This window comes from Aptenodytes forsteri, unplaced genomic scaffold, assembly GCF_000699145.1.
Source record: "Aptenodytes forsteri isolate BGI_AS27 unplaced genomic scaffold, ASM69914v1 Scaffold15, whole genome shotgun sequence".
Classification (NCBI taxonomy): Eukaryota; Metazoa; Chordata; class Aves; order Sphenisciformes; family Spheniscidae; genus Aptenodytes; species Aptenodytes forsteri.
Genome location: NW_008795129.1, coordinates 26,849,227 through 26,875,021, shown reverse-complemented (window position 1 = coordinate 26,875,021; position 25,795 = coordinate 26,849,227). Strand labels below are relative to the sequence as shown.

At 43.1% G+C, this 25,795-nt stretch overlaps 1 protein-coding gene across 1 annotated transcript in view; it reads left to right on the top strand.

Moving 5' to 3' along the window:
• The window catches only part of TCERG1L (transcription elongation regulator 1 like), a 192,248-nt gene that overhangs the window by 157,853 nt on the left and 8,600 nt on the right, over window positions 1-25,795 (top strand). The window contains exons 6-10 of the mRNA XM_009278130.1: window positions 5,687-5,781; window positions 7,961-8,046; window positions 12,113-12,267; window positions 18,226-18,295; window positions 24,522-24,657. Of these exons, the coding sequence (XP_009276405.1) occupies window positions 5,687-5,781; window positions 7,961-8,046; window positions 12,113-12,267; window positions 18,226-18,295; window positions 24,522-24,657 (542 nt within the window). The remainder of the gene's footprint in view (window positions 1-5,686; window positions 5,782-7,960; window positions 8,047-12,112; window positions 12,268-18,225; window positions 18,296-24,521; window positions 24,658-25,795) is intronic.

The window sequence follows — 25,795 nt, the reverse complement described above, 5'->3', positions numbered from 1 at the left end:
GAGTGGGAAGCGATTGCTACAGAAGGAAAAAAGCACTGCTCAAGGAGACTTATTCTAAGAGGGGAGACAGAGTGTTTGGCAGGGCACAGAGAAACTGGTCAAAGCAGAAAATAGACACGAATTAAAGGGTGAAATACAGTGTGCAGGCAACAGCAGGATCTGTTTCCCTGAAGCAGTGATGATGGGCTGAAGGTGGGATCCCTGCCTGCGGGAGCAGGGAATGGACCAAGCTGACATAGCCGGCACTGAAATCCCACACTTAGCTCGAGCCAGAAGCAACAGAGGAGGAATTGTGAGTCAGTCAGATATGTTTTTTAGACTGATCTCAAAAACCAAAAGCAATAAGGTTGTGAGGAGAGACAGAACTGATCTACAGAGATAGTGGTGGGATAATAAAAGCTGAGTATTTAGATGGGTGCACTTGAAGTAAATCCAATTCTCTGAAACATTTAGAATCAAAATTTTAAACTTCCTTTGAGATTAATGGAGGTTTGGCCTCTAAATACCTTTGCAAAACAAATTTTTACTCTCTCTTCTCCATAGCTGCTTCTGGAGTCAATCAATCTTTCTTCCCTCTTCTTCCCTCTTCTTCCCTCTTCTTCCCTCTTCTTCCCTCTTCTTCCCTCTTCTTCCCCAATTCTGCTTTTAATAAGATGTTTATGATCATACACCTACATTCTCTATGATATACCCAAGATAGTTTTGCTATTCACCTTTACTTTTCACGCTGTGAATTATTCATGTCTCTCTACCTGCCGTGGGGCTTCAGAGAAGTCTCTTTAATCAGATATCTTTATCCTCCCGTCTTCAGCGCATCCTTCGGCAGTGTTACAGCAAGTGCAGGAACACATCGTTGGTAATTATGCTGCTAAGTTTAGGGGCAAAAAAAGCTGCGTGATTATGTTGGAAATATGTCGTGGTGGCTTAATTGTCTTGCTGCAGTTTATTTTATGCACTTAAGTTAAAGAGGGGGGAAAAAAAGGTTGATTAATGAGAAAAGAGTAAACCGGAGCAAAGATGTGCGCCAGCTGCCAATAGAGGGTAAACATGCGTCTTGCTGCTGGCTGTCCTTTTCCAGTGTGTGCAGAGGAGAAGAAATCTTTAATGATCTAAGAAGTCCTAACAGTGGTCTGCTTGATACCCTCCTTGGAAAGCAGAGTGGGTCAGCGGCACAGGCTCCCCACAGCCCTCCTCCCACCTCCACCGTTACAGCTCCACCGCCTTGCTTTTCAGGAGCTCGGAATCCCTCGTTAGCACAGTGAGCCTGAGCCTGGGGAGCGCTTCCTGCCCCAAGGTCAGCTGGGGACTCCTGAGCTCGAGGCGGGAAACACAAGCTTGAATTATTTTTCTCTTGACATTATACTTCGGGAGAACGGTCACAATGTTCAACTATAGATATAAAAATAAATTACTCCTGACATGCACAGTGACTTTCAGGACTTTCTTTCGTTGTTTTATTTTAATTTTTTTTATTTCCATCTTATTTTATATGTGCTGACTGTCCAAAATTTTGTGGAAGTATATTTCACGTGTGAATGCCTAATGAACTGCGTGCTGCAGAAGTTCACCTACATGTGCTGCGCCAGTGATGCTGTATTTCAAGCAAAAGCTACAGCACCCAAGTCCCTCCCTGGGGCTTCAGCTTTCCTGTTCGGATGCTGTGAGGGAGCTTTTCAAAGGAGGAAAAAAAGAGAGGTTGCATTGGGTGTTGGCAGCGCAGAGTGTCTCCATGCCGAAGACATGTAAGGTTCAAACAGGAGTGAGAACGGCTGCCTGTGCACAAGAGCCTCCCGTCTTGGTCTGCACCAGTATGTCCGTGCCCCATACTTGAAGCCAATCTTCAGTTATTAAAGAGCAGGGTAAGAGCAGCTGTGACAAAAGCAATTATACCGTATGTCGTACCTTCCCTTGCATCAAACCAGAGCTCCTGGAGCTGTGCGAGTGTGGTTTAGGCTCTCTCTCCTATTTCATTTCTTCAGCATCAGCTGTGGGAAACTCCTCTGCCAAATTTCACTTGTGCAACAGTTTGTTTAAATCTGCCAATTGACATTTATGTATTTGTATTAATGCTCGTAATGATTAATTAAAAGTTGGCATCAGCTAGGTAAATGAGTTTTCTTGTTCCTCATGCATGTGTGCATATGCATATACGTGAATGAAAGATTTTGGCTACTTCTTAAACCAACATGATAATTCTAATAATAATAAAAAGCTTTTTTTCTGGGATTAGAGAAATAGTTAAAAAGAGAAGGAAGCAGAGCTGGAAGAGGGGTTGATGTGATTTCCCTATTAAAAAGAAAAATAAATCCTAGGTCCGTTAAGCATCATTTCCCAAGCATGTTGCTTGTCCCAAGCTGCTCCGTGTTCGAGTGACAGAATCCAAACAGCAATTTGTTTGTGGTTGTTTCATCAGCAGCTAATTGGCCTTCCAGAGTTGTTGCTTCAGGGACTATTTCATGGCAAGGGCAGAAGAGTCGAGAGCTGGAAATGCCGAGACGTACCGCGCTGCTCAGCAGCGTTGCCCTCAAAGGCTCCCAGCACATGGTCGGCTGTGATGCCCTGATGAGCCCAGTGCCAGCTGTGTGTTTCTGCAGAACGTGGCCAGAGCCAGCTGTGTGTTTCTGCAGAACGTGGCCAGAGCCAGCTGTGTGTTTCTGCAGAACGTGGCCAGAGCCAGCTGTGCACCTGCAAAAGCCATCCCAAACCTGGGCTATTCCAGCTGCCTTTAAATTGCTGCAAAATCAGTGACTTGCAAAGGAACATTTGCTGCAGAGGGCAATGTCTCAAGGTTCCTATCATCCTCTACAAACATATATCCAGAAGGCACGCTAGTATTTTGGTTTAAAAACCTTGTCAGAAAGGAGGGAGGCTGTACAGGACACATTGTGCCTGCTGTGCCACGCAGGGCAGTGCCTAAGGGCTGGCTCGTAGCATGGCATGGGAGCGGAGAACAAGCCACCAAGGATATCCCAGAGGAACAGCAGTGGGAGAGTTGGAGTGATGGGAAAACGCAGGGCAAGATAATGAAATACCTCTGTGAAACAGTTAAGAAACTGCACATTGTCTTTCTTCTGCCATGTTTTAGAGCTGGAGAATATATTAGCAGAGTTTAATTTAAGCGAGGTGCACTAATTGTGCCTCCAGATCTCACAGAGCAGTGACTGAGAGATGCATCCTTGGTCCTCGGGTGTCCTTTCTCTGTGTTTGCTTTCCTCACACGGGGCTTTAGCATGGCTAGTGCCACCGTTTGCCAGCACCAGCAGTTGCCTCCTGCCTTTCCAGGTGCTCGCGTGTGGCACTGCTGCTTGTGGGGCTGGTCCCAGCAGGGTGCCTGCGTTGTCCCTCCGATGGCCCTGGCCTTCCTGAGGACTCTGCTGGGATTTCCTTCACCTTTCCAGAAGCCCAGCAGGGGAAGGCAGAGGTGGGTGCTTGCAGGCAGGCTGAAGCCGGGTGTGACTTTATTGCACTCAAAGACAAACGTGGCCGTGTTTGCTTTCCTCACACGGGGCTTTAGCATGGCTAGTGCCACCGTTTGCCAGCACCAGCAGTTGCCTCCTGCCTTTCCAGGTGCTCGCGTGTGGGCTTGTGGCTTGTGGGGCTGGTCCCAGCAGGGTGCCTGCGTTGTCCCTCCGATGGCCTCCTGAGGACTCTGCTGGGATTTCCTTCACCCCAGAAGCCCCCCAGCAGGGGAAGGCAGAGGTGGGTGCTTGCAGGCAGGCTGAAGCCGGGTGTGACTTTATTGCACTCAAAGACAAACGTGGCCGGTAACGCTTTGATTCCCTGTTAACTGATGTGAAGAAAGATAAGTTTAGAGACCCTTTTGATATGTATTAGCTGCTCCCTACTCCTAGCTCCTTTAATATGGAAATTAATTGATATGGTTTGTAAATCTTCTTTTTCACTACCCATACAGATTGAGTAAGTCATCTTCTGAGAAAAATGACATATATTTAAATTTTTATTATTGTGATATATTCCATGGTAAAGCAGAGTCAAATGGCTGAGCCTCCAGCCTTTTCCTCGGTGTAGTTCCTGTTACATGTATGCCTATTCTGTAGTCTGAGTAATTTTAAAATTAATTGAATGGTATTTTAACATGTGAATCTGCTATATAATATGCAGTCCTAGAAAAGCAGTGCTTGCAAATAGTTTCTTGAAGCTACTCTACCACGGTTTTAGTCCGTTTGGCAGACAGAAGGTGCTCCGTAACTCTTGAGATGGATAAGGGGTGAGGTATGTCGTGGCTTGTCCTTGTTATAGCACTCTTAATATTGTTAATATTACCCTATATTTGCAGTGTGTCCTTGCACTGGAGCTCTCCAGGGTGCCCGCGACAGCTGTGCGCCGTGGCTGGGTTTAGGGTGGGTGTCTCCCTGCAAAGCTGGGGCAGGGCGCTGTGGGTGCAGAGTCGTGGCACTCAGGCATGCTGGCACGGATGGATCATTGTGGTCCCCATTCCCGAGCGGTTTGAGCCTCCTTTGGTAATTTTACTGCTGTGCTGGAACTCGTCAGACACGTATGCACAGGAACGCTTGATTATGATTATATAGTGCTTATGGAGTTTTTCTCATAAATGAGTTGAAATGTCATCATTTTTTGTTGTTGAACTCTGCCTAAAATTCTGCAGGCTTTAAGGTAGAAATCCAAGTGATGCGGCATGGGGCCCTGATCACGGTTTGTAGACTTCTTTCTAGGAGGAACACACCAGGTAACGGAGCCTGGGTGGCTGCATGTCACCAGCTGTATGTGCTCCCCGTCGGAGCCATTGCTGTCACTGCTCTGTTTCGCTTGAGCAAGGGCGATGGCTGTAGTTGGGAAGAACGATTGGGAAGGGGCTGCGTACGCTTTCCCTGGGACTGCTTAACTTACAAAGAATATACCTTGTCCTCCCTGCCGCAGGTGGGATGGGCCACGTGACTAGAGAGTACCTTTGCTCAAACCCCCAAATAAGTGTTTTAAGAGTAGTGGAAGGACAAGACGATTAAAAACAAACCAAATAAAAAAAAAGAATGTATTTTTTAATATTTCTTACTGTGAAAACTACTTTTTACTCATTGTTAGGCCTGTCTCTCGTGCCTGCTGTCATTTTTGCCTTTCCTTACTCTCCCTTAGGGACTCTTTGTTACCGAGACGTACACATTTTGTAGCCAGTAGAAACACTTTCTAGTGTTTAGCATGTCAGGATGGAGGCAGCTGTTTGTAAAGGAGAGGAACGTGTTCTTACAACTGCTTCCAGTGGAAATGCAATTAAACACTCATCGGCAGCTCCTACGGAGGTTAACCCAGAGCACACCAGTTCTCCTGGCTGGGAGGAGAGGGGGCTGGCTGGCCCTGAGCCCCTCGGGGGGAGGCTGCTGCTCCGGGGGGTGGCTGTGCCCCCAGGGAGTAGGGGATGTGCCCGTGGAAAAAAGTTTTGGGTTCAGGGAAAGCAGGACAAAAAGCTCAGTGCAATAAAAGCCTCACTCTAAAGTATATGAATGTGTCCCATTAAAATACAGCATGATATTTAGAAAGGTGGTATGGTCCTCAGCACACATGTAGGCATGTGAATAAAGGACTGAGTGAGGAGGAGGAGGTGAGGCAAGGAGACTTGGAGCCACAGGGAGTGGTTTGGTTTTTCTTTGCCAGTTTTGGCTTGTTGGGAATGTATTTGTTGTACATTAAAAAAAATCCTTTCCCCTCACAGATAATGGCAAAGAATCGAGTAGATCCTCCTGCCCACCGACCTTGATTTTACACACGGAGAGGAAGAGTACCCCCATGGATAGCGATGGCAATAAGGTCTGCAGTGGAGTTTCCTCTTCTTTTAAAAACCTCTTTAAACTATTGAACTGCACAAATCAGAGTCAGTATAAAGGACTGTCCTCTGGCTGGAGCTGTGCTGGTGATACGGGATTGTTTCCTACAGTTGATTTTACAGAGCTATCTGTTTAATTTATCTTTGTGCTTTATAGGAGCTCTGTCACTGTAGTGTCAGAGTATCAGAGGAGGGATACTCTGATGGTATCAGATGGTATGATGTGGCTGGTTTTCTCCCCGTGCTGGAGGAGAAGCGAGTCGATGGGTTGTGTGTGTATGCATGTGGAGGTGTGACACAGCCCGGGAAAAAAATCATGCACTGAGAAGTTGAAGTGCAGAAACAGTGTCTGATTTTCTCAAGCTCACTGGTGGCAGGGACCTGTGGAGCTGGGTCAGGCCCTGCTCAGAGCAGGGTCAGCTCGTGTCACTTATCACAACGTCATCCCCTGGTGCAAGGAGGAATTTTTTCATGGCCCTCACCTTTTTGGTGTTACTAATTTAACTATGCTGGGCACTTCTGTATCCCTCCTTTACAGATAATTGCAAGGTCCTTAAATAAAATTGGCAGGTGAACATAAATGGATAGCAAATAGTATGTGCAACTTACAGATGGGTAATACTATATTGTGTGTAACTTCATTAGCTTTTCATAAGAAAGCCTAGATTATTGTATGAAGGAAAGGGACCTGAATCATACTTCCAGCTTCTATGAAATAAATGGAAATACTTGCTTTCTGCACAGCTCATGCAGACTTCATGCAAATGACTAAAGCTAAAAGAGGGAAACGTTTATCTGAGTATGGGGGTGTGGAAGAGCATCTCAGGCTCAGAAAGCAGCAGTGCGGAAGATGCTCGAAGCCACCCTGCAGCCCTGGAGCAGGCGTGTCTGTTCCCCTGTGCTTCTGCTCCATGCACACATGCTTTTTGCATCAGGAGCGCTGTCCTGGAGGAGGAGGACCTGTGGACTGAGCTGCTGTTCAGTTTATTTTCATTTGGCACATTCCTATCACGCTGCTGTCTTTAGGCTCTCTGCAAGCAAACCTTCCCTGCCTACCAGGCGCTGCAGGTGTTCCCCACCTTTGCAGCTGCATTGGTACTTGGGCACGTTCCTTAGGGCTTTAAGTTGTAAAGTACTTTCAAGATGAAGACCTCTGGACATATGCTTTATTACTTTTTAATTAAGTATGTGCTTCTTGTGTTTTGATACCGCATTGAGCTAGATCACTGCCTTCCTCCCACACCTCCCCCTCGCAGTTCATTTCCATAAGCTACTACAATAAATGGCTGTTTTTCAGCTGGTAAAACACTGCCTGTACTTGTCAGCTGTACCATACAACCCTGCTGCGTTGTCTGTTGCTCCATCCGTACAACCAGCCTTAGGCAGAGCGGCCCAGCTCTGTCACAAGAGGGTTCGATGGGGACAGGAGTGCAGCCGGGTCTCCGCCATGGGGTCTCGGGGTGGGTTACTGCTGGTTGAAGCCGGGGAGAATTGCTCTTGCCAGTGTTGTTATGTCTTTGGGGAGTCCCAGAAAAACTGCTCAGAAGTGAGCAGCCAGTGATGGCAGCGAGGGCGCTGAGCTCTGCGGAGCAGCGTGTGCTCCCCAGCCTCGCTCAGCTGCTCCCACTGCGCCCGTGCAAGTGGTTCCCTTTGGCCAAATGCTGCCTCACGCGCTGGAGCTGGTACAAATGCTTTCTTGCCGCCTGTGCCACCCACATGCCTTCCCTGGCCATTTCCCAACCATTCCCCTGCGTGCACTGCTGCTGTGTGCGCAGACCCGGGGGCTGGTGGCAGTGGGAGCACCCTCCTGCCTGACCCTGTCCCTCGTTAGGACGGGCGTCACTCCCCGCACTTCGTTTCTGACAAGGTGGCTCTCCTCGATATTGCAATACACAGAGTTATACTCGCTATCACAAATGAGCTGTTGGCATGGACAAAACCGTATCTGCTGTGTTTTCATTTGCATTGCTGTAAGTGGGGCAGCATTTTTATTATTTCCCGTTTATCTGGGCTATTCTCAAGGTAGCTGGTTGTTCATAAGGCCACTTGTGGAATAATGGCAATAAGGGTAATCCACTTCACGTTGAAGAGAGTGATTTGTATAACAATAACAGTCTTCTGCATTGGCTTTATTTGTTGACTAATCTCTATCTGTCTTTCAAGGATTCTTTTAAACTAGTAAATGAGGATGACAGCACATCAAACGGCAACAAGCCTGTGGCATCCACTCCGGTGCCAGGATCACCATGGTAAGCAAATGCAATCAGACCTGCTAGAAGCCATTTATCAGTGCTGTTTCCCTTGCCAAACATGCATTAGTGGGTCTGGTACGTGGGGAAAATATGCTACCCTGGGTGTTAAGTAGCAATGCTGGGTTCCTGTTCCAGCTTCCACTGGAGCTTTTCCTCATTAATAATACACTTAAGGAAAATGCGGGGAGGCAGCCACAAACACGGTGTGAGCCAGCTCCCTGGGATGTGCGAGGTAAGGGCAGTGTGCTGCAGAGCTCCGGCTCAGCCAGGGACCAGGTCTGGCAGAAGGCAACCGATGGTTTCTCTGTCTGGTTTTGTGGGTGTGCATGGCCGCTTGCCTGCTGTGAGCACAGCTGTGTTTTGCCATGTTCCTTGGGCTCTGCCTCACCGCATCTCACACGTGTCGAGGATCCAGCTTGGGTGGTGCTTGGATGGATCAAAGGGGAAATACAAGATCCGTGAGAAATGTTCTTGCTTTTTAGGGCCAGATCCTCTTTCTCTCCCAGTTATTTCATTGGCAGTGGATGACTCTTACTGTCTTGCAAGATTAGTGTTGATTTCAGGTTGTATCAGTGAAAATAGGTTGTATCTCATGATCCAGGTTTCCTGACCACGTTCCCATTCAGGTAACTACTACATGTTGGGTAACTAAAGCTCTTGTGTCATTTTTAAATAGATAAAAACTTTCTTCACTTTCTGTCCTGAATGGATTTTTTACCTCCTTTACCCATATGCATTCTTATGCTGGATGAAATAATCAGGTTATACTCAGTGGCTGACATCTGTGGGATCTTTGGCTAAGGCACTCCATGTAGACATCAGCCATTATTTGTTACTATTATATTGTGCCATTTTGCAAACCAGTAAGCACAATCCAATGTCCCGCTTAATCTTAACATCATAAATACGTGATTTACATCAATCATTTCTCTTCTTGACAGTTGCTACTTTATGGTGTAGTGCAGAGGAACCATTTGAGTCCAGCAGTATCATAGGCAGGTTATGGTTTCATCCATTCTTACAGAAAAGAGCCATAGTCAGTGGTACCCACAGAGGGATCTCACAGCACCCTCTCTTCTCCAGCAGTGTCTGCTGAGTGGTGAATGGGCAGCTGGTACCTCCACCGAAGTGCAGCACTCTCACATCCAAACTTGTGATATTTTAATCTCTGGAGAAACCTTACATTTCTGGGTTTCCAGAGGACTGTTTAGTGACCCAGTGAGTACTCCGGGTACAAGAAAAGGCATCCAAATCTGGTCCTTGGGACCAGAGGAATGGGGCATAGTACTCATGCTGACAGTTGTCCCATGTTCTGAGGTGACAACGTCTTGTTTGCCCCATGGCTCATGATGGAGCATGGAGCATGCCTGTAGGGTGCTTCAGTCACAATTTACAAATTTTTCTGATAGGTTGAAACTAGATATGCAACACAAATTCAACAAATCCTGAATTTACTTCAACCACTCCCCACCCGTAGGTTGATTCTATGCTTCTGCAGGACCCATGGTTGATGTGACATCACCAAGTACCATTTAGAAGTAGCTAGACCATAATTTTTAATGGCAGAAAAATTTTCAGGAATGTTACCAAACCTTACCTACTTTATGAAATAAAATAAAATACTAATATCATCATCTTGTGCCCTTACTCATACATAAATTACAATTTTCTAAAGGGGAAACATGAACATAATAATATCTGCATTTCCAGTTTGTGCTCTGTGACTGAAACAAAATACCATGCATGCCCTGTGGATAACTGAAACCGTTATTATACCGAAAAGGAACAGGTGACATGGTACATGGGGAAAGGGACATTAATTTTAAATTAAATGTCAAATTATATTAGTCATGGAAAAGTGAAGTGGTGTCATGAGGGACCCCAGAGTTTCTAACCTAGGGTGATGGCACGTGAGACCTGGTGATACTCAGTGATTAATGAGCACCATCAACATCTGTGTGCGTGGCCAGAGGAGCAGTGAGCACAGCAGCGTACCAGCAGAGACAAAACACACGTTTCCAAACCCCCTGGTTATAATCTCTGTCAAATAATGGCTTCGACAGTCCTGTGTGCATGAGGTAGCATTGCAGATCCCAAAGATGATACTGGTTTCAAGTTTACCATCATTTGCAACTAATTCCCCAAGCGGTTCAAATTCTGCAGCGTGCTTACTTGCCAATGAAAGAAATTACAGCAAGGGGCATTTCAAAGCAGGCATTGACTTCTGGGCAGGATTGGGCCTGCGTCCTGACTGTAATTTGAATATTTAATAAAAGGATAACAATAACCTATTTATATTAATCAGCTAAGTCTGTCCTCTTCACCTAAATGCCAGGATCTTTTTCCCTTCCTTCCGGGACAACTGTGGTATTTATGGGAGTCTTGGTTTGGAAGTGTTCCTGTAGAAGTCCCTCTTGGTGTGTTCTGCAGAAGAGGCTTGGGGCTGGTGGGCCAGTGTTTCTGGGAGAACAGAAGTCCCCGTAGCTCCAAGGTACAAAGTAAGAACTCGTAACTATACCTAATCATTGCCTAACAGAGGATTAGAGCATCTATCTGTCTTCCGAGGCTGTTTTGTGATCCAAAACATTTGTGCATTAAAATAAACAGAAAATTATTAAAGTATTTGTCATGTCCGTGTCACTGAATTCAGTATGCCAAAACTTCTATGGGGTGTAACTGTGACTGGAGTCAATGGCTGGGTTTGTACAACCAATTCTGTGCTCCTGTTCATCGGGAGAACATTTAACTCTGCTGAACATAATTACTGTGATGTTCAGGCTCAGTAACACACTTACACCGAACTGCTCCCGGCACCCTGCAGCTCCCTCCACAGTTTCTTACAGAGGTTATGTATTTTTCATTACATGTTTGGGCAAGATCAGTGGTGATGTCTTACCAGTGGTACACAGAGTATGTTGGATTATCTTATTACAGTACTCCGCAGTGATGGAGCATTTTTCATATTTGCAGTCTTTTGCCCAGACCAGACTTTTTTTAAAACAGTTTTGTTCCCTGCTTTTAATAACAGTTAAGCAGCAGAACTTCTAATGAGAAGATTTGTTCCTTCCAGGTATTTATGCTTCAGAGTGACCAACATTTTCCCCATTATAACTGTGTGTGTGTGTGTAAGTCAGAGTGTGTATATGGTGTTTGTTAGTTTTCATTACGATTCAGAAAGTGCGGGCTTGAGATTGATACTGTGTTTGTTTATTTACATATAGATACAGTGAAGTACAACTTGAGATTTTTGAGTGTCTATTAACGATGGTGCGATACTTATATTATTTTAGCTGATTTAAAGTGAATGTCAGGACAAAAAGTTGAACTGCTGTCATGCGTATTTTAACTGACCAAGTCAAGAAACTGTGGTTTGTACAGCAGCGACTTGGTCACATTTTTCAAATTTGAAACAGAGTCCATAAAAATGAACCTAAACCTCTGTGGCAGACTTCTGTGGTGGCTGGTTGTACCTGTCCAGCGCAGAGCGTGGTGGGAGCCGGCTGGGATGCCCCAGGGGTGCCACAGGGATGCCAGTGGGATGCCATGGTTACACCTCCTCCCACCAGCACAGCCAGATAAGGCTCCCGTGGCCACCTGCCAGCAGCAGGCACAACTGCAGCCCGTGGGCATCGAGGCCATGGCCACCCAGCCCTGGCCTGTGGGCACTGAGGCCATGGTTGCCCAGCCCCGCTGCTGAGGCTTATGCCGCTTGCTGGTCTCAGCCACGGCTTTAGAACATAAAATGAATTTTTCTATGGCTTCTCTTGCTGTGAGCACCACGGCGTTCCTCCTCGCCTGGTTCTTTTTCCCTTCTGTGATGGAATATTTCACCTACTGCTTTTTTGGGGTGTTTAGACCATTTCTATGACGTTTTATTGATACAGAAAGTGTTTCTCTACCTGAGATGACTGGTGGGGGCTGGCAGGGCCTGGGGCAGGCTGTCAGTCAGAGAGGAGTCTCATCCAGGCACTGCAAACAGAGATGCAATAAGCCAGCTGCGGGTTAATTTCTTGTTTGTGGGTGTATTTGACATTATCTAAGCACAGTTTATCACTTGGAATAGGTGTGTAGTCTGGACTGGAGATGACCGGGTCTTCTTCTTCAACCCTACAATGCAGCTGTCAGTCTGGGAGAAGCCAGTGGACCTGAAGCACCGCGGCGACATAAACCGGATCATCGAGGATCCTCCTCACAAGCGCAAGCTTGAAGCTGCAGCAAGTAACTAAAGCCCTGTGATTATTTGCCTCTATTTAAACTCAAATGTCGAATGAAACTTGGTCGCTAAATATGTTCAGTGAAAGTTTGATAACCATAATTAGAAGGGTTTTCCTTTTGGGATTTCGTATAAATTGTGTTAAAATTGATGTTTATTGCAAAATCCTTATTTTCACTGAAATGCTGAATTGGGGGTTAGAGCATTCTCATTATTGGCAGTGAAGAAACAGGTGGCTTCTTATATTGGATGAATCTTTGATGTATAAAATACATCTCAGAAGACGCTGTCTTTATGTTTTGTTACACTTATTTCCAAGATGTACATTAGGAATGCATTACCAATGCATTATTCAGCTGTTACGCAAAAGCAGACGCTCGATAGCTAACGATTATCCAACCAAGTTGTAGAGGGCAGAAAAAATCCCAATAGTAAATCTCTAATGAGTCCTAAAAGGTTTGGTGGAAACGTGGGTGCTTCCATCTAAACATGACTCTGCCAGTCACCTTCTAAACACTGGATTCCTGAAGGGGACAGTTGTGGCTAAAGAATAACTGCTGATCTGCAGTAATACAAGTTAAGTGGTTCAAAATGCAGTTGAAAAGACACCCCTTGGCTTGTCAGTGATCCAAGGTGTTTGCTATCTGGTCCTCCCCAAAACAGCCAGTTCGCAGTGGCAGTTTTCCCAACCTGACTTTCCCATCCCATGCTCCTTGCCATGCCATCGTTTTGGTCTGCTATCCATACCTTAGTTGTTCAGTCCAGATTTTGTCTGTGCTGATGACCAGTCCTGGAGCAGCCCAGCATGCCAGCCTGTGCTTGCCAGTGCGATAGTGGCTCCATAGTTTGTTCCACCACATTTCTCTCCAAAGTTTATGTTTCACCAGTTTTTGTGGTCTCCCTGTTACTGGGAACTGCTCCATGCTGTGTCAGTCCTCCTTTTATTTCCTGATGCTTTACATTGGCTTTCATGTGGGAGCTGTGTCAATAAGACCTGCCATTACCGGGAGGACATCTAGATGCACGGCAGTCATTTGAAATACTGCTTGTCTTGATTAGCTGCTTGTTATTCTTGAATATTCTGCTTTACAGCAGTTTCACTGGAGAGCCTCCTTCAGCTGATGCCTGTTCTTTAGTGGTGAGGTCTAGAAAAATGGAGGGAGAAAAAAGAGACTTTTATCATTCTTTAAAAGTGTAGTATTGTATAACTGAAAATAAGGTAGCACTGCCAGTCTCTTGAAGTGACCTGCCTTTTACACTCAGGCCATCGGGGGCTGTAATGTACGCTTTGATCCACAGGTAGAACTCCCAATTAACTACCGCAAAACAGGGGCTGTGAGCGTGCATTTCTGGACTTGAAACACTATGTCTGCAGGTAGATAAAAATGAGTGGTAAATCAGGATTTATGTCATCAGTATTAGCAGCAGGTTACTGAAGAAAAGCTACAGAGAGTGGTCTTCTATTAGTGTATTCCTTATCAACTTATAATGTCATTACATTTTCAATATAAATTTCAATCGTCAGATGCTTGTATATATATCATTTTTGTATATGGCTTGAATAACTTTAGCTGTATATCTAATAATTCCAAAGTGTATCTGCATATGTTTTTTATTACAGGCTATATTGAAAGATCAATTAATTACTGACAAGGGGGAATGATGGCCAAAGACAAAACTAGGGTCATTGTTCATGGTCTATAATTAATTAATGAGAAGAGCCTAAAGTCACTGATGATACGTGCCACTTCAAAAATCTGTGTTTTGCTGTGTGTTCCATCCTTTTTATTTATTATCTATAAGTAGCACCAAGATTTGATTCATGCACCAGTTTCTTTATGACCATGGTTTTCATTGTTGCTAATAGTCTTCATCTTCCTTGATATAATTGGGACTTGTGGTTGCTCAGTATTTGAGACAGTCAGGTTATAATTAGTATATATTAGCTGCTGAGGTGAAAGGAATTATTTGTTACCATTTCTCTTAGCTTGTAATCTCGAGTAAATAAATAACACAAATGAGCTGTGTGTTTGCAACAATGGTTGCCACATTTATTTAGCTTAGTTGCTGCCACTGAGTTTTAATTAGAATTTTTAAATCAAAGGCACAAAAAAAGTTGGCAAGCATAGTTATTCATGGGGTGCTATAGGTTATCTGCGCATCACTCCGCTGAAAGATCAAGTGCATTTATAATTTAGGCATAAATGAAAAATTACTCATTTATCAATTACTCCGCCTCCACAAAGTATTAGTTCTTAAGGAGATTTATGAAGGTGTCATGGCTCTTTACTAATGGGTTCCCATCAGGACATCCTGTGGAATCGGGGAGGAGGAGCAGCTCCTCCTGTGCCTCCGGAGCAGCTGCACGGGCATCTCTGCTGTGGTAGAGCAGCTCTCGGCCAGCACCACCCCAGCCCCTCCAACGGGGACGTCACCTGGGTGAAGGGACCCACCGCTGACCAGACACAGGGCCAGGACAGAGACGGCGTTTCCAGGACTTTCATACCTTGATCTTCTATGTTCCCAAGTCAGAGCTGTCTGACAGCAGAGTGCAACATCTTCTGGTGACAGCTCTCTCTTCTTGTCCCTGACTGTCATTACTCCTCTGTCTTAGTATGGTCACAGACTGACCATAATATCCCTGTTTTCCCTCAAAGATTCCTTAAAATGTTTCTGTCTTACTGCAATGGAGAAAAACATTTTTATCTATTCCTGTTCCTCCACCTGCTAAATGGTTGGTCTGGATGTTTAGGCTGAGGAAGCTATTTTCTCAGATAATTAAAAGAAAACTGACGTTCTGAGTACAGAAAACAGCATGTTGATTCATACTTGGTATGATCCCTGTTCAAAACCAGTTATGATTTAGTTTACTCTGTCCCACAAATATTTTGGACCCTTTAGCATTCAGACAAAAATATGAAGCACGGTTCCTAGAAACAGCATAGGTAAGCTCCTAGGCTTATGTGTAATACACGGGTGCCAGGTCTCTCTACAAAATTGCAAATCAGATTTTTGCATGTGGCCAATGGATTGACAACACTTTAACTCACCTGGTAAATGCTGGTGTTTCCTCTTTGTTCTGGAAAATGAACCAGAATTTGTGACATGGCTGGGGTTAGCTGAATGGTTTAATTAATCAGCACTAAGCTTGGTAGACCATCAGATGGGGGCAGTGCTCCGCTTCATGATTTCATGGAAAGATTACTGTCAAGTAATATTCTTCCTCAAAGCTTTAAATCAATTATTAGATTTTGTGCTCGGCTGCCTCTCTTTCCTTTCAAAGTCAGTTTATAATCTTACCAGAGGTCCAGTGATGTGATTCAGTAGGTTCCTGAGTGAGAGTATAGATACCATTTGTCATGTTTTACTGAGTTTTCCGTTGCACTGAAATTTTAAGTGATGATGCTGACTCTAATCTTGTCCCATTTGTCCAAGACAGTATACCCGTAGCAGTCACTCATGCAGGCAAAGCGAGAAGGAATTGGTGTCCCTCCCTCAGGGAGGCTGTCATTGCTCTCTGGGAGAACCTGAGGTGTGTCAGGAACCAGCAGATGGAAGTAAACACTGAAATCAGGGTGTACTGTATCACATTTCTTTTATCTGAAGGCTATATGGTAGCTAAGATTTGGTTTTATAAATGCCCAGTTCACGTATTTTTCACAACAAAATTTAAAAATTATATATGCTTTTCAGAAATCTGTGAAAGATCTTATTTTCACAACAAAATTTAAAAATTATATATACTTTTTAGAAATCTGTGAAAGATCTTGTCGTAAGATGGCTTCAAATTTGAGTTCACTTTCAAGTAGCTGGAGAACTTCACATAATCGTTTGCCATGACCAGTGAGTTTTCTCTTGTCCTGTGGAAATGTCGAACAGGAAAGGCTCACTGCGTGGGCCAGGCTTCTCACCGCTTGCTTGCTTTACTAAAAGAACAGCCCATCAGGATTCATAATGTCTGAGCGTACCACAATGTATGTCCTTTAGCCGGCTCTGGAAAGGCTGTCTATGGCGTGTGACAAATGCAGGAGGTGCCCCGCGGACATGGCTTTTTCTTTTATTTTCTTTAATAGTGGTGAAATTTGGTAGGAATAGGACGGTGCTTGCCCAGTCAGCACTGAACCTAGAGACATCTTTAACTTCATTTCTCTCTGAAAACACCATCAAGTACTCTGTCATTTCATATTATTACCTTCAGAATTCATTAAACTTAAGACCACCGCTGCCTCCGCAGGTTGTTCAACTCCTGATTAATAGCTTTATAATATCTCTGTTGAATTACATTCCACCTTCTGAGTTTACAGGTTGTTTTTCCTATTACTTTGTATTTTTAATTTAGTAACCCAAAGAAGAATTTAGCAAGAAGACGTAGTAGTTCCAGTGAATTTATGTATATTTAAAGCATTATTAAATTCATTTATGTATTCATAATGCTCGTATATTGTCAGGAATGTTGAGTTCAAACTATCCTTATTTTGGAATGCCATTCATTTCTCCTTATTATCATTTTAAGTTGTAGTTAGTAAGGTGTCCATTTGCACCTGCTGTGTATTTCCTCCTTATGCGGTCTCTGTTCCTGGTCTTCCCACGCCGCAATGTTACAGCTGCTATTTTTTTTTTATCATTCCTTTTGCAGTGATTTAGTGTATGCTGTGTTCATGCACTTAAGATAAATAAAAGGTAACATTTACTGAAAGCATGCTAATAAACATGGTTTTTTTAAGGAAATTTCCTTAAAATAGGGAAACAAAATGAGCTAAAAACAACATTCTTAAATTGAAACTTGAAATAAATAGCCAAATTTCTGTTAGCTTCAATGATATGAAGATTGGACCTGGACAAGTAACAGGCACTTGAAATAAGTTTATAATAAATTTCCAGATACCCACTGTTGTCTATTTGTGTTCAGTCATTTTCTAGCATATCTCTTGGGAGTTTCATCTGATTTCAGGAAGATCAGACCTCACCATATCAAGTTATTCAAACCATTCAAACCTTTTATCTCCATAAACAAAGTTCAATTTTATATTTATTTTTAATTTATTTTTTCATAGTTTCCTAAATAGCAAGACATGTCTTCATTACCAGTCTAATACAAAAAGGATGAGGTTCGGTGTTTCTGATATTCCCAAGCTAATCACATACAGTTCGATTTTTATATTTCTCAACTAATTCATGGTGAACTACTGAAGAGTCCCCGACACAAACCAAGCACTGGGTGGACATGACTTCTGGTGGTCTGTCCATTTGAATGTTGATGAAAACTGCAGTTTGTATACATGAAAAAAAATTTCAGATCCCAGAACTAAACATCTGTTCCATATGCTTCACGTTTGTTACGACTGACAATGCAACCTCAGAGTCCTTCAAGGGCGAGTGTCCAGGCCAAACCAGGAATGTAACGTTGCTTTGGAGTTACCGTTTGCAACACCGTGAATGTGGAGGTTGTTGGTATCTCCATAGCCTTGCTATACTGGTGGTTGACTTTCTGGAAAAGCAGCATTATATTTGCTTATAAAAGAAAGAGAAATGGGCTAAGGAGGGAAGTTCTGCTGTGAATTAACACTATTGAATCCTTCAGGCTGCCAGGACTGAAATAATTTTGCAGAAGTGTCTTTGTAGTTGTATTTTTAAGGGAAGGGAGGAGGGAGTATCAGGTGCAACAATAACAAGATTTAAATAAAATCGTGTCACAAATGGACAATGAACAATTTTGTTCACAACATGAACAGTGAGCGATTTTTCAGAATGAAAATGGTTGGTTTTATTGCTAACTCTTTCATTTGGATGAAGGTGTTTCTGAGGATCTGATGAAATATGTGTTATTTTTAAAACACTCTGTGGAGAGTGAAAAATAGTGAATACCTGAGCAGTGGCCAAAGACAAAAAATGAAAGGTTAATCTGAGGAATTTGTATTCCCATTTATCTAGTTCAAATCTAATAACTATTTATTTCTTTTTAGCAGATAAATGTGTTAGTTCTTGTCCAGGGGATGAAAATGATGATCTTAGCATCAAAACTAAGAGAAATAAGTAAGTTCTAAAGTTTACTTATCTATATTTAATGTTTGGAAGCTAACGTCTGGTACAAATAAGTGCAAAGAGAAATACAATTCTTTTCTTCTGTATGGATAACTTCAGCAATAAATTATGAGAGTCATTCCTAAGGTATCCAACTATTTTGTCTGAGTAACTCTTACATACTTTGAAATGGTTAAAAAAAGACTGTATGGATAAGTAGTTATTTCAAAGTTATTGGATAAAAGCTTTATCTTCATTGATGTGAAGCAGATTTTTTTTCACTGGTGTCAGGGTTTCCAGGCTACTGGCTCAGAAATATCCGGAGGTATTTCTGTTACTGTGCTTTTATTTGACCTTTATTACCATGTGTGTTTCAAATTTTCATGAAGTAACAGGCAAAAAACCCGTGCCAAATAAGCAACTCCCTCACCCTTTGCCAAAACAGCAAGAAAATGAAGTAAACACTTCTGTTTTAAGTACCTTAAAGACATTTCATTCTATTTAACCTTTGGCCGGTAACTGCATATAGCATTAGCTGTTGATGCGGGCTGGCTATGATTAAGATACTGGTTTGGACCATTAAAAAAATAAGTCTGTAAAATAAATCTGCATAGAGACTGTGTTATATTTTTGAGGGCATTGTGCCGAGTAAGCACAACAAATTTCTGTATTTTCCAAGTGAATATATTGAAGATAATTCTATTCTCTCTTATATTGTCATTCTTATCCTCCTACATTGGATGGTTCTTTTGACCTTGTTAAGACTTTCTGTGGATTTGTATTATTATGAAGGGAAGAATAAGATACTCTGAGTTCAATACTCAGACTATTTAAGTGTTTAATGCTTGGTATAAAAGAGTATACTTTATATATGCTAAATATGTACTTTCACTCTTTACGTAGTATTTAGTTTTTATAAACAGTATAAAAGTTTATATTTAGTGTAAAAGTATTTAAGAATAGTTCTATTGATATCAGTGGGTCTGACAATAATAGGCCGGTATTGTGACCTGTGCTATTAAGATGATTCCTTTCAGTGATTGGTTGAGAAAATGTGAAAACGTCTTTCCATTAATGTACGTAAATAAAATTCTAAAACTCCAGAATCTTGTTCATAGAATTCCAGAAAAATGCACTTATTCAGAGAGTACTGTATCACAGTAGTCTTGGGCTTACTGTGCCGTGTGTCGGAAGGTCAGGCAGTGCCTCTTTCACTGTCTACTTGTGAATAAGGAATATTGTCTCATTTTCACTGGGTTTACATGACTTATTCACTTGAAAGACTAACTTCGGGTTTTGTAGTCTCTTATTTTCTTTACACTGAAAAGGACGTTGTCAAAATTATGAGACCCAAATATGGACCATCTTTTTATATATTTGCAGAATTTATATTTTATTATTAACTTGCAGAAATCCATTTTCATATACATATTTTTTCCCCGAAGCAAGTAGGTAAATACAGTTCAAGCTGGGCAATCTCAGCCCATCGCAGAGTTGCTGCATGATTCTCCTGCCTTAATGCATTGTAGCATCTTTCTTGTGGTATATATTTATAGATAGGTATATATACATATATAAGCATAAATCGTGCAGCCATCTAGCTAAAAGTTCAATCATGTCAGAAATCCCGCAGCATGGTGGCAAGCACCTCCGATTGCCAGCAATGCCTGCTGCGGTATGGGCAGCAAAACGGCGCCGTGGTGTCCACCAGTGCTGCGAAGGCATCTCGCATGGAGAAGAGCATTCACGGGACGGGAAGGCATCCTTTGGGTCTTGAAAAGGTCATTTGAGTCATAGGCAATACAAACTACTCTCAGCTGTGACTTTATGCCACCAAAGTTAAATAGCGCATGATAATGAATGTATATCACCTGCTGTTTATGTCGTCATTTGTCTTTATATTATGCTATATTTATGTATGGTATAACAAATAATACAACTTTTATCATACTTGAGATTTGTGGCAAGATATGTATTGAGAGGATATTTAAAGCTCTGAGAACCCTATCGTAAGTTCTATCTTTAAAAATAAATCTTTAGATTAGTAGCAAGCGATTCTTATTTGCTGTATTTGGGCAGTTAGTCCTATGAAAGTCAAGGGCAGCATTCACATAATAAACAAGTAAGATTTGGCTTGACAACACAGCATTTTCTCAGACTTCATTGTGATGATCCCAATTCCCCAGAAGTTTGACCTGTCACCAAAAAGCCGTAAAGTGTTTATTTTTCTGTCAGCGCAACATACATCCCCAAACTACTACAGGATTTCTACAGCCTTTTTTAATTTTAAATTCTCTTTTATAACATGTGAAGATCTGGCATTTTGCTTTGTACCCTGAAACAATGGCAGAATATAGAGGTTCATGGATGGACCTTTAAAATACTGACCTTTTACTAAAGAAATGCAGTCTAAGTGCTTGTTTAAATGTATTAATATTAGACTATAGATAACAGTTCATGACATAAAAAAGTAAAATATTGTAGGATTTGCATTTCAAACTAGAATTTAGTTATCCTCAGGATGAAAGTCATGTATAAACTCTTTTGCTATTCTAAGATTGTTTTCGTTAATGTGATTGAGATATCCCACTGGAGATTGTGTGGTACCATCTCAGCTGGGTATCCACTGCAGCGGGCAACCTCCCATCTCTGCAGCTGAGACCTAGTAATGGCTGTTTGCACAGCAGTTAGAATTGCTGCTGCCATCAGTGTTTGGAACTGATATTATTGTTTCTAAGTGCTGTGGGTCTCAGTTGCCTACATCTGTGTGTGTCTGAATTAGTCAGCCAAAAGCAGAACTGATTTAAAAACTGTGGCCCGTAATTCCTTGTAAGAAAAGCAGCTGAGTTGCTCTGTGCCATAAACAGCAAAAGGGGAATTCTCAAGATGTAGAGTCTACTAAAGTGCTGGTTAAGCTCTGAGTTTTGGATAAGAGAATACACATCATCAGCTTTTCATCTTCCAAGCTGCATGTACAAGGTCCAAATCTGACTTTCTGTTTCCTCTGCTTTGTTTTACTTGGGAATGGACACTCCAGACTGAATCCAGAGGTGAAAAAAGATTTGTCTTTACAGAAAACTAAACAAATTTTCATTTTGGTGCTGGACAGACAGAAAAACTATTTATATTGTTGTCATATACACATTAATAGTTGCATATGAAGACAGCGAATGTTTTCCTACATTTAACAGAGAATGCTGTTGGGAGGTAGGGAGCACTATCATCCCGCCGTACCATGATGCTCTGAGCTTCTGTCCCCTGCAGGTGCCCGGGCAGCTGGGCTGGATGGTCACACCGGGGCCAGGAGTCCCCTGGAGCCCAGCCCCGCACTGTGCAGGCAGGCAACATTGGCTCAGCACGCTGCGTTCCTGCACCGGGCAGGGCTCGGCATGCACAGAGATCCACTGCAAGTGGAAGGCAGGTTGCAGCTGGACATTCACAGCCCTGCACCTGACATCTGCAGCAGAACGGGGAATTGAACCCCATTTTTACCCCTGCACAGCCATTACCCACTTATGTTTGCAATATCAACATTTTTTCTTGGTTAAGTATAACTAAAAAAGGAGGTGTTACATGCTTTCAGGGTTTGTTTTTAAATATGCTGTATATCCTATTCTATTTTATTTAAGTAAAGTTACTTAGTAAATCATATTGTTCCTTTGACATACAGTAAATCATCCGCTATACAGAAAGTGCTGTGCTAATGATAAGATCTAATTGCATCAAAGATGCAGCACAACTCTTTATAATGCAACTAGAGGGTCATCACACAAAGGTTCACATTGGATCACCAATTCACATTGGTAAGAACAGACCTGCTATTTCGCTTCTCCTACTGTTTGCTTTGGTGACAGAGCTAGCAGAGGACCTGACCCAAAGCTGGCTGCAGAAGATAGCAGGACTCCTTTCTCTCGTGGACATTTGCACAACCTCTGTCCAGTGCTTCCAGCCAGAATCTGCATCTGCAGGTTTAGGAGCTCTGGGCTCCACAAGCTGCTGTTGCACTTTTATTTACATTTTGTTGGGGTATAATGAAACTGCTTAAAAATTCTGAAGTCAAATCTTCCTCGGGCAATGTTCTGTTTGTACTCTCTACAAGAGAAAAACAATCTTCAGAGAAACTTAGGTTTTCTGGGTGTTCTTCACAGAATGACAGAAGGGCTCGGGGGTCTCTGTCCCACCGCGCTCCCAGCAGGTCGCACAGGGACCTGTCCAGGCGGGTTTGAGCATCTCCAAGGATGGAGCCCCACAACCTCCCTGGGCAGCCTGCCCCAGTGTCTGACCATCCTCACAGTAAAAAAGCTTTTTCTTACGCTTAGATGGATTTCCCTGTATTTCAGTTTGTGCCCATTGTCTCTTCTTTCAGTGGGTACCACAGTTATATACAAACGTCTCACTGCCCTATCCATTTTGAGATTTGCAGGCTTTCAAGATTGTGCTGGTAGGCTGCACATACGTGTCCAAGTAGGAAGTCACATAGTTTGTTGTGCAGGTTATTGTAGTATTTGCTAAAGAAAATTGTATTCTTCATTGTCATTTTTGGCACGAGAAAGAAGTCTGTGATTTGCAGCATCATTTTCAATTGCGTAAGGACGACTGAAGGAAAGAGTGGCTCTTCTGGTGCTTGGTGGGTGGAGTAGTGTACTGTATTTCTCTCAGTTTTGGCTTGAAAAAGCTCTTTGTGTGTACTAGAAATGGGATTGGGCCGTTCATGGATCATGTCACAGAATAAAATTTGCTATTACGATATAAAAGTCACTGTCATTCTGTGAAGAACACCAATTTGATATCTCTCAAATCACTAGTAATACAGCATCATTTTAGGATAAATGTAAGTGTAATGCAATTATTTGTATAAGGAAAATAATATGCTAGAGCTCACGTTACATACTGATCTAATTCATTTACTTAGAAATAAAAAAGTGTTTTCCTGTTGAAATTTCAAACTAAGTATTATTCTGTAGTGGTGAAAATTGCATCAGTAGAAAATGCAGTCATGCCTCGTAGGAGGCTAAAAATCGAATCGTCTTACTGTCATTACCCTTACTTGAACCTTGCGATCATGTTAAGACTCCTGATCTTTCCAGAAGGAGCCTTAATTTGTACTGAACTCATTCATTGCTCAGAGCATTAAGAAACAGCAGGATGGACCCAGAGCAGAAGTCTGATTTCAAGGTCTGAGTTGGCCAACTTCTCTGAAGTCAGGAGTTTCATATCCCCATCTCAAATCCCATCACCCTCCTGGAGCAGACTCCTTCCTACCTTTGAGGTTCCCATCTAATTAACCTCTCCCTGCAGATGCTGAGGGCCCACGGGGCACATCTTCAGCCCTCCGAACAGTGGGGAAATAGGTGTTTGCTTCCAGCGCTGTGAGAGTACAGTGTTAATGGTCTCTAATTCTGATAAAATTATGTAGATATTTATCTGGTGTGAAACAGTTCAGCTCCAGTGATGACACCAATTATGTAGGATATGAGGAGAGCGTCACTCTTACACTGCTGCCACTTTATGGTTGCAACTTGCAGTAAACTGTCCTTTCCTGAAATGAGCACAGCGATGCTACGTACGTGCCTTTATCCAGGGGGTCTTGTAGGCGAAGGGACTCAGGCAATACGTAGTAAGTATTTTCTCAGAAACACCTATTTATTCTAATCAGATGCGATCTTGGAAAAAGGCTGTCGGGATAAATACAGACCTTCTGGCACTGGCAAAGGGCAGGTTCTTCGCTGATGCTTTATTACAGGTTTGTGCAAGCGACACATTGCCAGATTACTTCCCTTAGGAGTGAGCTCGTGGGGTGCATGGGAACATAAAATAAAGATTAGTGTTGACTTTCAAGTCTGAGGGCACAAAAACAGGAAAGAAAAATAAAACAAGATGAGTCTCTTCAGTCACTCCTTTAAAGTCTCCACTCCTTGAAAAATTTTATATAAAGCTGTCACTTTTCTGTAGCTTGAAATATAGCATAGTATTTCGCTGCTGAGTTCCTCTTTGATCACACCGATAGACCATCCTTCCACATAACGAGCTGTTGGAGGTCCCTTGGCAGGGCCCTCAAGCCCCGTGGTTTAATAATGAACTGCAGGTTTGGGTCACTTCTCAGCTGTCAGCGTCTGCTCCCTGGCTGCTCTGTGCACACGAAGAAGTCCTGCCGTCCTGGAGGATTTTCTAGAGAGGGTTAAAATTCCCCTCCCGAGTTGACAATTGCTGAACTATTTTCTCTCTTACCTTGTTAAAGAACAGAAGATTCCCAAGCTGCTGACCAGGAGAATGCTGAAACGGAGGAGAAAAATGAGGAAACATCAGCACCTCAGATCACGCCTCCCCTAGAAGAACGCATCAGTCATTTCCGAGACATGCTTCTGGAGAGAGGGGTAAGAAATGCGCTTGCTTTCTCTGACATATCTCATTTATGAAAATAGGGCATCATCTGGGACCACTACAGGAATCATTTCATAACTATGACTTAGCAGTCAAAGGAAGAATTATTGAGAGGGGTTTTTCTGTCTGTTAACCATGTAGGCTTTGTGGTACTTTACTGTGACTTTTCTTCTGGCTGTGCAGAACTGACAGCACTTTACAGGTGCAGTTCCAAATAAATTCCTATAGACAGACCCAAAGATAACCAGAGGCGGTAGCTCCTCCCGCGCAGACCAGTGGCTCAGCAGGGCATGGGGACCATAGCCACACGCCATCCTGGGCGTCCCGCACGGACCCCAGAAGCGTTTGTTACGTGATGAGCAGAGGGTGAAAGATGTGTCGTGTGTATCACCTGAAAGACAACACCAGGCTCAGAAACATTCCTGGCAAGCTCTTTGCTTTTTTTTGGCATGGGAGAGGTTTCATCACCGCAAACGCCAATGATCCCAGCAGTGGGAAGCCAAATTCACTTACTGGCCATCCGAAATCTGCCCAGTCTGTTACAAAAGGACGTACTGGAGTCTCAGGAGGGTTAAGAAAACCTGCCCTTTTCACCGGACCTCCCCGACTGTCCTTGGACTTCCTTGAGAAGAGCTGGTAGTTCCAGCTGAGGCTGAGGTGCAGGAGCGTGGGATGCTCGGGGCTTTGGGCTGAACAGGGACAAGAAGAGGTGATCCCTCTGCAGCCAGCCAGGCGAGAGCACCTGGAGCATGGTTCCCTCCCGCATCCAGGCCAGCGCAGACCTGGCAGCTGCGGAGCTGGTACAGGTTACGGGAGGGCTCAGAGTTATTGCAGCCATTTTACCATGACCTAATCAAGATTATGAGTCAATAGATGAAGCATAAATTCAATTTGCAGATAGAGCCCATCAGCGCTATGAGCCTCATGACCAATGGTGAAATATGAATTACAGATCGCGTAATAGCATCCGGTGACTAATTTTGTAAAGAGCATCAGCCTGATTTTTGTTTTCTGTGGTAACACTTACAAACCTGTGTTGAACTGGCTGCATAAAGATTACCGTTGATACAAGCAATTTTGGATACTGTTATTTATAAACATAAAATCACCTCCACAAAAGATCATCTCACA